General features: G+C 41.4%; 1 protein-coding gene across 2 annotated transcripts in view; it reads right to left on the reverse strand.

Annotated features, from left to right (window-relative positions):
* Window positions 1-12,554, reverse strand: part of Med23 (mediator complex subunit 23) — a 47,478-nt gene that overhangs the window by 10,062 nt on the left and 24,862 nt on the right. For both annotated transcript variants that reach the window (XM_006986698.4, XM_006986697.4), the window contains 10 exons: window positions 10,901-11,046; window positions 10,158-10,403; window positions 8,570-8,712; window positions 7,033-7,207; window positions 6,450-6,613; window positions 4,412-4,536; window positions 3,275-3,480; window positions 3,002-3,182; window positions 1,558-1,728; window positions 775-991 (listed from right to left, as the gene is read on the reverse strand). In XM_006986698.4, the coding sequence (XP_006986760.1) occupies window positions 775-991; window positions 1,558-1,728; window positions 3,002-3,182; window positions 3,275-3,480; window positions 4,412-4,536; window positions 6,450-6,613; window positions 7,033-7,207; window positions 8,570-8,712; window positions 10,158-10,403; window positions 10,901-11,046 (1,774 nt within the window). The remainder of the gene's footprint in view (window positions 1-774; window positions 992-1,557; window positions 1,729-3,001; window positions 3,183-3,274; window positions 3,481-4,411; window positions 4,537-6,449; window positions 6,614-7,032; window positions 7,208-8,569; window positions 8,713-10,157; window positions 10,404-10,900; window positions 11,047-12,554) is intronic.

Here is a 12,554-nt window from a genome sequence, read left to right on the forward strand (position 1 = left end):
TTTTCTCACAGTGGCTACCCAAGCCTTTCACCCTGGTGTCATAGCCTGCCTCATGCTCCAGTTTCCAGTCTTAAGGCCAGAGTTTCAATGGTCTCCTAAGCAAGCACCAGCCAAGTGAGCCACGTTCCCGGCTCTTTTGTTTTCAGTCTGTGGCTTCCCGAGAGGTTAATACACACCAGCTCTTTGAGGTAGTCTTGAAAGGGCATCTTCCTGAGATGCGCTGTGCACCACACCTGACCTCACCTTTCTAAAATACTGGTTCCCAGGCTCCCATCTCACTCAGTGACTCCCAATGACCACCATCTCTAGGTTATAAAACCCAAACTGCCATTTAAAGTGACCATGCACTCAGGTATATTTCCTTTTCCAGCCTTATTTTGAAGCTCTTAGGTAAACATTCTTAACTCAGTCCAATGAAGCAATTTTCCTTCAAATATGCCCTTTTTCCCTACCACCAAGGGGATCCCCCCCCCCAAAAAAAAACCCCTTCTGACTCATATATTTTTTCATCCTCCCACTCAAACAAATCATTGACAATCAGAAGTTCAAACTGGAACTCAGAAGCCTGCCAAAATACATTTTGCTTATAGTAAAATCACCCTGCTCTGAATTTCATTTTTGCGCTGTGTATCTTATGATTATCTTTATGACATCATTTCACAGCACTTCTCTTTGAACACTTTAAAACCTGCAGAACCACTGTTACCACATGGCAGTGCCCAGCCTAGCTGTTCATGAAGGGATCAGATGGAATTAAAACATAAACAAACTCACCATGGAATTTATATAAGCCCCCTAGGTGATCCAGGAGGGTCTCCAGAGATTTGGATACTGGAAGTAACTCTAAAAATCTGTGGATTACTATGTCAAACACTGGAAGGAACCGGAGACACACATTTCCAAAGTAGATGGGCAGATAGGGGGACTGGATTGGTACAGGAGGATCAACCTGTTCTGCCAGGCCTTCGAAATACAGCTTCTCTGGATATTTCTGTGGGTGAGGAAACAGACATTTAGAGTATCTTGGAAAAGCTTGCTTAAATAGCTACATAAAAACTGAAAACACTAATCTTTTTGTTTTTCAAGACAGATTTCTCTGTGTAGCCCTCGCTGTCCTGGATCTGGCTCTGTAAACCAGGCTGGCCTCGAACTCAGAGATCTACCTGCCTCTGACTCTCGAGTGCTGGGATTAAAGGCGTGTGCCACCACCACTTGGCTATAAATATTAATTAAAAAAAAAATACAGCAGTCTTTGATTTTTTTGGTGCTGGGAACTGGTATATGCTAAGCATATGCTCCCCAAATCAGTGATACCCCAGCTTCCCCAGGAGAAACACTATATTAATTTTACTATAGCTTTCTCCATTTTATATGTAACCGTGTCTGTGAAAAGTGCAGTTACAATTTATTCCTATTTATTAGCATAACTTTACAGCTAATTTGCTTCCATACTGACCATAAAGGAAACAACAGAACCACAAGGAAATCTGCCTAATCGAGGAGCCGACACCTCCACAGCTGCTTTGCAGAGCCCAGACCAACAGTGAGAGCCGGTACCTTATGGTAGTTCATATGCTTGGTGTGCCAGTCATTCTGGAGCCAGTGCTCTGGGGAGTTTTCCTTCACGAAATCACTCACTCGGTTTCTGAAGTCATTTGGTTTGAGCAGCAGCAACTGAATTATGAAATAACAAACCTGGGCTTCATTTCCTTCATGACTACGCATGGCCTTTGGAAATAAACAGAAAAATTAAGTGAAATTGTCCTATCTGTCCAAAAGCATGGTCCTGCCACTTGGGAGGCTCAATTTCAAGACAGCAAAATCTCAATATTATTAGAATTTTCTTAAGTGTCTAGTCTACCCCAAACCAATTTTTTCAGTATTCCTAAAGGTTATTTGTCCCTTGCCGGCCTATTTATGGTTCACTCTGCCTTTTGCTGGGAATGCTCACCTTAAAGTAGATCTTTCCTTGATAATGTGCTATCACTGAGGTAGTGTGATGATGCCCACTGTTCTCTGACAATATTTTCCCTCCATCATATCTTTCCTTTGATTGATAAACTTACCTCAGTCTCCCTACTACACTACAACTACCTGTGTGTTTATCCCCACAGAAGAGGTCAATGCTAATGAACTAAGCCACTGCAGATATTACTATGATGCTCTGGTTGGCCTTGAGCTCTCGATGTAGACTAACCTGGCCTTGACCTTGTGACAATCCCCTGCATCTGCTGGTATTAAAGGCATGTGCCAATGTACCCAGTCACTACTGTATTTTTAAAGGGGTGTAATTTTCCAGTCTAATTTAGTCTTTCCTTAAAATTTTGCCCAAAGGGCTGGAGAGATGGCTCAGAGGTTAGGAACACTGGCTGCTCTTCCAGAGGATGTAGGTTCAATATCCAGCACCCACATGACACCTTAGAACTTTTGGTAACTCAAGGTCCAGGGGATCTGATACCCTCTTCAGGGCTCCATGGGCATTGCACACATGTGGTGCCCAGGCACAAATGTAGGCAAAACACTCAGACAAATAAAAAATAAAAATAAACCTTAAAAGAAAAACAACAACTTTGCTTGGAACACACTAACAGGCAGTAACAAAAGGGGCACTGGAGGACACTGGGTATAAATGGGAACAGTCAGAATTCCGGCTACCGAAGGGAATGGTTACATTAGGAGCATGCTACAAAGAAACGCAATGGCTTTTGACTATTCCCCGACCCCAGTGGGGCCTCTGAGAATCAACCATTTGTATTTCAAAGCATCACAAGGCCAGAAAAATCTATTTTATTTACTTTTGTACCTTTGTGAATATAATACTAAAGATTGAATATATACTGAGCGAAGAATTCAGAAATTTCTTTTTCTTTAAGGAAGCCAGAATGCAGCATAAAGCCATTAAATTCTTTGCAGCCAAATTGAGGAAATCAGCACGAGGTCTCAAACTCACACAGTTTGATCAAAGGATGATAAGAAGGCTTAGGAACTTATTTATTCTTACCAGGCAGAGAATCAATCTGTCCAACGTGACAATGTTATACTTCCATACCATGTCATTAAGAATTTCAATGCACTTATTGAGTTGCTGGCCTCCTGCTGATGTAGAGAACTCATACACCAAGAAATCTGCAAATGTTCTCACGTGGGCTACCAAGGCCCTGGCCCCAATTCTCTCTAATACTCTACAAGACAAAGAGTGAGAATTAAACTCTCTTCTAATATGGCTAACACTGTTTGTAAACAGACTGGAAACAGACCGAGGCTGCCAGCTTACCTGTAGCCAATCTGACTTATGTGATCTGTTTCCAGGAGCATCTTCCAGAGCAGACAAAGGAACAGAGGAGGGAAGCCTTGCACAGAGAACTGGGTAATAATTTCATTTTCATCAGTCATTGACTTCCACTTCCTGTACTCTTCTTCCACATTTTTTTTCAGATTAAAGCGACTTTCCTGGGGTACATTATTTTGCTTGAAGAATGCCTAAAAGGAAGAACAGAAGTTATATTGTAAAAGGAACAGTGGATGTATAGGGGTGAGAAACCTGTTCTGCATTTGGTTCTGGCATTACAAAACTATAGCCTCGAGTAAGTCAGCAATGAAGGCCTGAATGTCTACACTAGGAAACGGACAGGCTGGCCTGCTAGCACCTCAGTTTCTTGTTCTGTACTTCCTCAACAGAAACTCCAAGCAAGCTTGAAATCAAAGTCTCTTCGATTATATTTTGCTAATCTTTGAGAGAAGAGAGAGAGGGAAGAAAAAGAAATGTGTCTACTTCTCGGGTTACCCATTTTAGGGTCTCTATAAGGGAAATCAATTACAAGAGACCAGTGGTTCTGATTATGGTCCCCAGACCAGCAGTCTCAGCCAGTCCTCAGGCCTTATCCCAGATCCACTCAACCAGACACTCTAAGGCTGGAAAAGCTTGCCAGAGCAACCTGACAGGTGAGAACCACCACTGGAGCTTCAGGAGGAGTCATGGAAAAATCACTGTCCACATTTTCTCTGAGAAGCACACGATGCATGAGGTTTGCCTTTCTCTTTATTATAAAGCCACAGCTATAATTTTGTTACATGGGTTGAATATCTACATACTTTATGAAGTTTCATTAAAGTATATTTTTCTCCATTTTAGTGATAGGAAAGAATTTTTCAGGTCATGTGTTAACTTTGTGAGATTCTAAAACTGCTCAATTTTTAAAATGAAACTATAATAATTACTTTTTCAGAAACACATTTAATCTTCAGTAGGATGAGAAGCAACTCAGGAGATTTTGAGTAAAAGCAAGTGTTTTCAAAAAGGAAATAAAAGCCAATTTCCTTTAGCGGTCACCGAGACTAAACTCCCGGGAACGCCACTGTGACTGGAACAAAGAGTCATGTGTATTTACTGTGTAACTCAGAACCAAATTACCTGCAGAGGGGCTGGGAAACAGCTAAGAGTGTGTGAAGCCCAATTGTGAGGAGTAAAATTCATGATGGTCTGAAGGATATCTTTACACCAAGTTCCCTGTATTGAGTCCGATCCTGTAAAAAAGTCTAAACAAACAGATGTGAGTCAGATCTCCAGGACCACAAATGCAAACGGCACAGAAAGAAAAAGCAACAGCGTACACTGAGGGATTCAGTGCGCAGTCATTACTACTCACCTGTGCTTTAACTCGGGACCAGGTAAACTTCCTGCCACTGAAAGTCACCAGGAGGGACTTAGACTTTTTAGTAAAAAATATGAACAACTAGTGAAGGGACAACAAAGGACTTTTGATTCTTTCCTACTTTTAATATGGTCTTTACTGGTCTCAGAGAATAGAACTGAGAAAGTAGATGTCTGGTTTTGGCGACTGGAAACAACTGTCTCTGAATGTCACAAGTATAAATGTCTACATTTGAGATGTTTACAAATGTAGCTGAAATGGATGCATGTGGTCTCCCTTTCTTTCCTTTTTAAACCAATAGCTCTCCAAGTGTGGTCTGCTGATCAGCAGTCGTCAGTGTCCACCTGTCCGTCATCCTTCCTTCCTTGAAATAGAGTCTAGGTGGACCTCAACTTTGCAATTCTCCAAATGCTAGGATTACAGGCTTGTGCTGCTGAACCTGGCCCTGCTGTCCTTTCAAGGATTTGATGTATTTGAAGCTACTGAAGTAAGAACACCAAGACATCCCCGGCATTTTCTCAGGTGTGGTGGTGAAATGTCTGGCTCCCTGCACAAGTCAAAGGCGGCACAGACTGCACTATTCTACACCAGCCGATTTCATCAAGGACAAAAGGTGCCTGTCTCGGCTAAGATTACTGTTGATGTGCTCTAAGTTAAAAATATTAACGTTCTCAGAAAAGACTCTTCGAAAGCATTCCCAAGGGCAGGGGTCTGCAGGGAAGGTGCTCACATAACCGAGTCCTGAGGTACAATAAATGGTTTTTTTTTAGTGGAATTTCAACTTGAAGTAAAAAAGCATCTGACGAAAGCCCGTAATTACAGAGAGATAAACATTTAGCAGGTACTTTCTTGAAAATTAACAGTCAGCCTGTTGCTTTAAGTGAAAAGAGTGATGGGATCTTTTAGGAATGATAAAGTTGATGTTCAGGTGAAAATTAGATACTGGAAAAATTCATCTCCACCATGAGTGTGATTGTTTTTGAAGATGTAAAGATTTTCTTATGAAATGTATAGTGATACCAACAAATACAGTTTTATGAAACTATAATGAGATGTGGTGACATTTGCCAGAACTACTTAAATCAGGGAATATTTTCCAAATGACCAACTCATAAAGGTATACCGCACACATACATTAAAAATGCATTCTATGTAAAAGATAGGTCAGTGGATCATGGTGTACTGAAGTAGAAATTCCACTGACAGGGCTGGGATTTCACACTACGCCTCATCGTTAGGAAACTTTCCAACTCCAGACAAGTGGCCCACACGATTATCTGGAAAGCCTACTGAGATGCCCCTTCCCCCAATCTCACGCTGGCCAGAGGCCGTGCTTTCTTAATTCACTTTAACCAAAGCAGCCTCACCACTGCAGGAGACAAGTAAATCCTACCAGCAGCAGACTGAAGAAGACCCCTCTTCCTTTACACCAGGTACTGAAGGGCAATGAAAAACCAAAACAAGAGCACTGCTTCTCGTTTAAGTTTTGTTTAAAAAATACTTTTTTTCATAAATGTTACTTATATTAATGTCACATGTTGCATTATTTTTAAATGAATTATAATTTTTAAAAATCTCTCCATTTTTAATTACTAATAGACCTTATATATAGATAGAAATCCATAAAAAGAAAATCTTTGAGCATTTCAAATTATTTTTAAAGCAGTTATGAAACAAAAAAACCGTTCGTTAGAATGGCGGCGCCATGAGCTTCCTTCATTAGGAACTGATCTCACGGAGCCAGCAGGCCTGGCACCTCCTGAGTGCCCACTCCCACGGGGCTCGCATGGTCTCTACCTGTGACATGGGTTGCTCTGGCTAAGGTCAGGATCAAGGCGCGATTCAGCTCTTCTGATTCTGCGGACAGCACCGTTTTGGGGTCACTGAGGAAACGCGTGAACTGCGGCTGGACCTCCGAGCTCCCCAGCGCTGTGATGAGCCTCAGGGCAGTGCTCTCGACACTGAGCAGGAAAGCACAGTTTAGATTTATGCCCTTAGAGCCAACTGCAGAATTATTAAAACGTAAAATCACAAAGCTCACACATTTCCTTCCTTTGACAGAAAAAAAAACCTCCCCCTTTGATGGTAAATTTTACAATGAGAAGCTGCTGACCTCTTTACACATTCGACAAAAGATAGCTTATACTAGATGAAAACCCTCCAAGACAAATTAAAATGACACTTTAACCGTGACTTAAAGCACATTTAAATCCAATTTCTATTAAAAACTTGCATTCCACTCCTGTGCTAGAACGATAGTGTCTTAGGAACAGAATTTCAATTTTATGGCAAATAAGAAAAAAAGAAGGTGAAGGATCAAGTCTCCCACTTCAAACCACAGGCACACTAAGTCCAAGGAAGGGCAGTCTGCAGCACTCACCACAGATGGAGTTGGTTCTGGTTGGTCTGGGCAACGGCAGCCAGTGTGTGGAGATGGCTGAGGAGCTGAACTCTGTAGTGAGGCTGGATGTGGTGCATGCGGTAGCTGAACATCTCCAGAAGTGTGTGCAGAATGCCCCAGGCGTGGGACTTGAAGACAGTAGGCAAGAGCTGACCTAGAGGGACAAGAATTCCAGGCACCCGTTACGGAAAGAGACATACCTGGATATAGTTGAAGACTGTCACACTCAGGATGTATGCAGAGACATGACTATAAAAACAAATACACACAAGTACACACGTAGTTCTACTCATAGGGGTTAATATCCAGAGCCTAAATACACACTGAATTTATCTTTCCCTTCTGGACTTCGACAAGTCTCCTGCCTCAACCTCCTCAGCTGAGGCTACAGGCAGACACCACTGCAACTAGTGCACCTCAAACAGAGCCCCAGCTTCTGTAGCCCAGGCTGTCCTAGAACTCACTCACTGTGTAGACCAGGCAGACCCTGAACCAAGAGATCCGCCTGCCTCTGCCTCCCAAGTGCTAAGATTAAAGGTGTGTGCCACCACTGCCTGGCCAGATTCAATTTTTAATATTAAAAAAACCAAACCAAAAAAAAACAAACAAACAAACAAACAAAAAAAAAAAAACCGTCAGGTGCGGCGGCACATCCCTGCAATCCCAGCATTTGGGGGGTAGAGGCATAGATCAGGAGTTCAGAGCCAGGCTCACCTACATGAAAAGTGAGAGGCCAGCCTGGACTGGCCTATGTAGGAGACACTGTCTCAAAAAGCCAAAAACTAGACCAAACAACAAAGCTAACATCCTTCCTTGTTCATTCTTTCTTCCATCCAAAGAAAGCTGGATTCCCTTCTGAGGAAAAAAGAGTTACTATGGTCAAAATGCATACTATTGCCAGGCAGTGGTGGCACACGCCTTTAATCTCAGCACTCAGGAGGCAGAGCCAGGCGGATCTCTGTGAGTTCGAGGCCAGCCTGGTCTACCGGGCGAGATCCAGGACAGGCACCAAAAACACACAGAGAAACCCTGTCTCAAAAAAACAAAACAAAACAAGAACCCCAAAACACCCACACACACAAAAAAAAACCATACTGTCTGTGAAATGAATCACAGTGTTTCCAGTAAGAAAGTACATCTTACTTAGAATTGCCAAATACTCACACTGTCTTCTGCAGTGTATGAAACTCTCCTTCCGCACTGCCAGACTCGGCACTCAGCTCAGCCCAACACTGTGGCCTCCAGGAATGCACTGCGCAGAAGAGGACCCCATTCTGCTCAGTGCATCCCAGCTAGCGTGCTACCATTGCCTGTCATCTACTTGAGAACAAGCTGCTGTCCTGACAGACGCTAAGGAGCTCGCCAGTTGCCTACTTTACTCCCTGTCTGCCCCCTGCCTCAGCAGGTTGGCCTCAAGCCAATGACTTGCTTACTGCTGCATCCTCAGCTCGTGGAAGAGTACCCCTTGAATGAATGAATGTGTTCATCATTAGAAAGAGCAGTGAGTTTGTCTTACTGATAAATCCTTTGATGCCCAAAGACTCTATTTCCATATAGACCAGTAAACGACTGTAAGTTTCCACCAGAGCTGGAGCTAATGCGACACTGGATTTTGCGTGAGCAAGTTTTATCACTCTGGTTGCAATGCTGTGAATAAGGCTGAGGAGGAAAAAAAGAACAAAATGAGAAATTGTGTCTATATAAACACAGGAGGTATTCTACTCAGTGGCAACTTACTAATAATCTGAAATGAAATGGTTCTAATGGACTCGGCTCACTTAATATGCTTAAGCTGTGTAGGACACTTGGTAATGATGGCCTGAACTACTGAAAATGAACTGTGATTTCTATGGTGCTTTAGGGTTGGGGTGCAGTTGATTCAATCACACAGGGACCCTTCTGCTCAGGAAAGAGTAACTGTCCGTACAAGACCTAAGAGCCTGCTTCAGGGCTTTTAGCCTGTTTCTCCTCTCAAATAGGTAACTAAGCATCATGAGAAATAAGGAAACATTTATCACAAAACTATTTAAAAATTATTGCTAAGACCTAAGTGCTCGGTTCTAGCAGGGCTTTGTTCAAACTTGTCACATAAGGAAGTAAAGTAACATACGGTCTGTCACAATGTTTACCATTTGAGAGACAAAAGCAAGGCTTTTGTAGAGCTGACATACAGACATGCTTTCTTTGGCCTACACAGTGTTGTCTTAGGTTTACAACAATACTTAAAAATTGAGGGAACGGAAATTCCTGGATTGTCTAGTTTTCCTTAATAATAACAATAATAATAATAATAAATCCCTGAAACCCTAGATTAGACAGCGCTCTGCTACCCACGTCAGCTAGACTGCCAGCTCAAATGAACCCCACAGTTGTCTTGCTCGACCCCACACACCCCGCTTCTGTGCGTACTGACACCGGCTTCTCAGCAGGCTGGGCCAGGCTTCCCTACAGTCCCAGCCTGGTGACTCTGGGTACCTGAGTTCTAGTGCCAACAGAAGCTTTTCTGCCTCTGTTCTGTCTTTGTTTCCAAGGAACAACCACAATTCTACAAGTGTCCCTGTGTATAACTTAATAAGGTAAAAACCTAACATCTTAAATTCCAGGACTCAGCAACTCTCCGTTCCGAAAACTGTTTAAGAAAAAATGAAAGCAAATGACCTACAGATGGCACAATTGTTATAAAGGCAACATCCATCAACATCTCCTTGATACGAAGACACTACCAAAACCTCAATATTGGCCCAGCAACACAGAGTGGCTGCTTATAGCCTCATAAGAAACTTGGTTGTAGCAATTCAATGTTTTGGGGAAAAATCATGTGAAAAGGTGTTTATTGTAGGAAAAACAAGACAGACGGCACATTTTTTTTTGAGAACAACACATAGCTCATCTCTTATGAAAAGGATAAGGTCATTATCTGCTCCATGCTCCTCTCTATAGTCTCTAATTTCTGTAGCTAACAACACTCATTTTTGTGAAGAAATTACTTCTGAAATGCATTGACAAGACATATATGTACATATACATCTACAATTACAAAAAAAGTTAATACCAGATTTTTATCAACTCTCAGATATGGAACCAATTAAATAAAACGAACACACCTCATCTTGGCATGAACTGTCAGCGAATCCAGGAGGTTCATTGGTAAGGGGGTTATAGATGCTGAAGCCAGGCAGCTTGTTCCAGGGAGAGGTACTCTCATAATTCCATTTCCATAGATAGTTTCTACTAGTGCTCCCATAGGTAGTGTAAAACACTCTGAATTTGTGGAGTATGCATTACATAACAGAGCAATCTTATAGTCATTCATCTGTAAACTTTTATTTCTCAGACTTTGCTGTAGGAACCTAAAATACCACATTTATTAAATAGAAAAAACACAAATAACATCCATGAAGTTAATCTGCATTTTAAAATTTTCAAACGTATGCAGTTACTAATCCTATCTTTATTCTTACAGACACTACAGTTTCTAGTGAGATACAGAGTGATTCTGCAGATTAAAGTTTGGGTAATACTGCAGATGAAACTTCATCCTACACTAACAATTAATGGATACTTGTCAAGACACTATGCATAATGTACTATATTAGGCTAAGTTTCAGAGGATGAAGAAATAACTCACAAATTAAAATAGAATTATTATCTGCTTCAATATAACATACACCTTTATTACTGGTTTCACTATGAAAAGACTGATCATGGGTATTTCATAAAATAAAAGGCAAATGAGGCATGGGTCTGAGCACGGTACAGGCTCCTATGAAATACTGAAATCAGTACTGGTCTCCAAGCCATTATTAGTGAAAAAAAGGAAATTAAGTCCAAGTAACAAACGACTTACTCATGGTGAAGCTTCAGGGAATGGGGTATTGGGATCTGGAGCTTGGAGTTGTCGTTTTGAGCTTTCCTATTAAGATGAATCCAAATGCAAGTCATTGCAAAGGCATGCGTTGACTGGGGCTTGTTAATATCAGGAACTGGAATACACTGGAAAACAGCAATTAGCTTCCATATGAAAGAGAACTAAGTGGTCACATATATCTTAGAAGTCCTTTACAGTGTGACTCTTCAAAGCTCCCACCTAGCTTGGCCCTGATAGCTCTTGACTAGTCAACATTACAAGGAGACCTTACAGCACAAGATTTTTAAAAAGATGGTCTAGTTGGCATGTTTCTACTAGTCAACAAAAAATAAAAGATGCTTAGCCAAGCTTTCCCTATCACAGAACTACTACACAAAAATCGTTTAAAGTTTAATTTTGAAATATTAAACAAATACACAAATCATAACAAATTGAGGTAAATATATCAAAAAAAATTTGCAAATGTTTTAATTTTTAACACACATAAAAACACACAACTGTACATATTAATGTGGCATCACATAATGTACACATTGTACAGTCAGGTTAAACACACTCCTCCAACACTGATTACTTCTTTATGGAAAAACTTGGACTCCATCACTCAATCTCTTAATCTCCGCACAGAATATTTTCCAAGATATAAAAAGGATGAGCATAGTCACAAAATCCAGAAATCCCAGCACTCACGTGGATGAGCAGGCAGAGCAAGCTGTACGGAGACACTAGCTCACAATGAGACAAACACACACACAGTGTCAACGACCATCAAAAAGATGGCTCCATCAGTAGACACCTGCTACCAGACCTGCCGACCTGAGCCAATCCCGGGATCCACACAGTGGAAGGAGAAAACTGATCCCAACAGACTGTCCCAAACTTCCACCTGTGAATTGTGGCACACAGTGTGCCCCTATCCCCTGACCAAGACAAAAATGTAATCTTCTTGAAGATTAAAAAAGGGGGTGAGGAGAGAAGAGATGGTTCAGAGACTAGGTGTTCACTGCTCACGAAGAGGACCTGTTAAGTTGGGTTCCCAGCACCCATACTAGCAGCTCAAAACCACCTAGATTCAGCTCCGGGGGATCTGATGTGAACAAAGAAGTCTTTCTCAGGACTTCTGCAGTTACCTGCATTCTTATGTACACAACTCCCCTAGCCCCCAGAAACACATAATTAAAAAAATAAAATAAAATCTTGAAAACAATGAAACACTAGGCAAACATGAGAATCCTGAAGTTGAGAACTGCCTGGAGAACACAGCAAGATCCAGGTTATATAGTGAGACTCTACCTCAAAAAAACAAACAAACCAAAAAACAAAGAAAACAAAAATATGCTGGATATTGAAAACAATATAGATAGCTGGAATCTGCTTTAAAATTAAAATCACCCAGCATTAACAACAACAACAAAAATGATAAAGAGGCAGAACGAGACAGTAGCTTCACCAGAGAGGTACATGAATGTTACTGCTCTGTTTATTCTACTTTATGTCTAAAATGTTTCTATTAAGTGCTTCTAGAAAATGACAACCATCAAAATAAATCATGCCTTCCTCAAGCACTTTAACAGAAACTAGGTTAGGGAACCCTGAGACCTAGCCGACAAACAAAAACTAGGTACTAACACAC

Source organism: Peromyscus maniculatus, chromosome 16 (genome assembly GCF_049852395.1).
Source record: "Peromyscus maniculatus bairdii isolate BWxNUB_F1_BW_parent chromosome 16, HU_Pman_BW_mat_3.1, whole genome shotgun sequence".
Taxonomy (NCBI): Eukaryota; Metazoa; Chordata; class Mammalia; order Rodentia; family Cricetidae; genus Peromyscus; species Peromyscus maniculatus.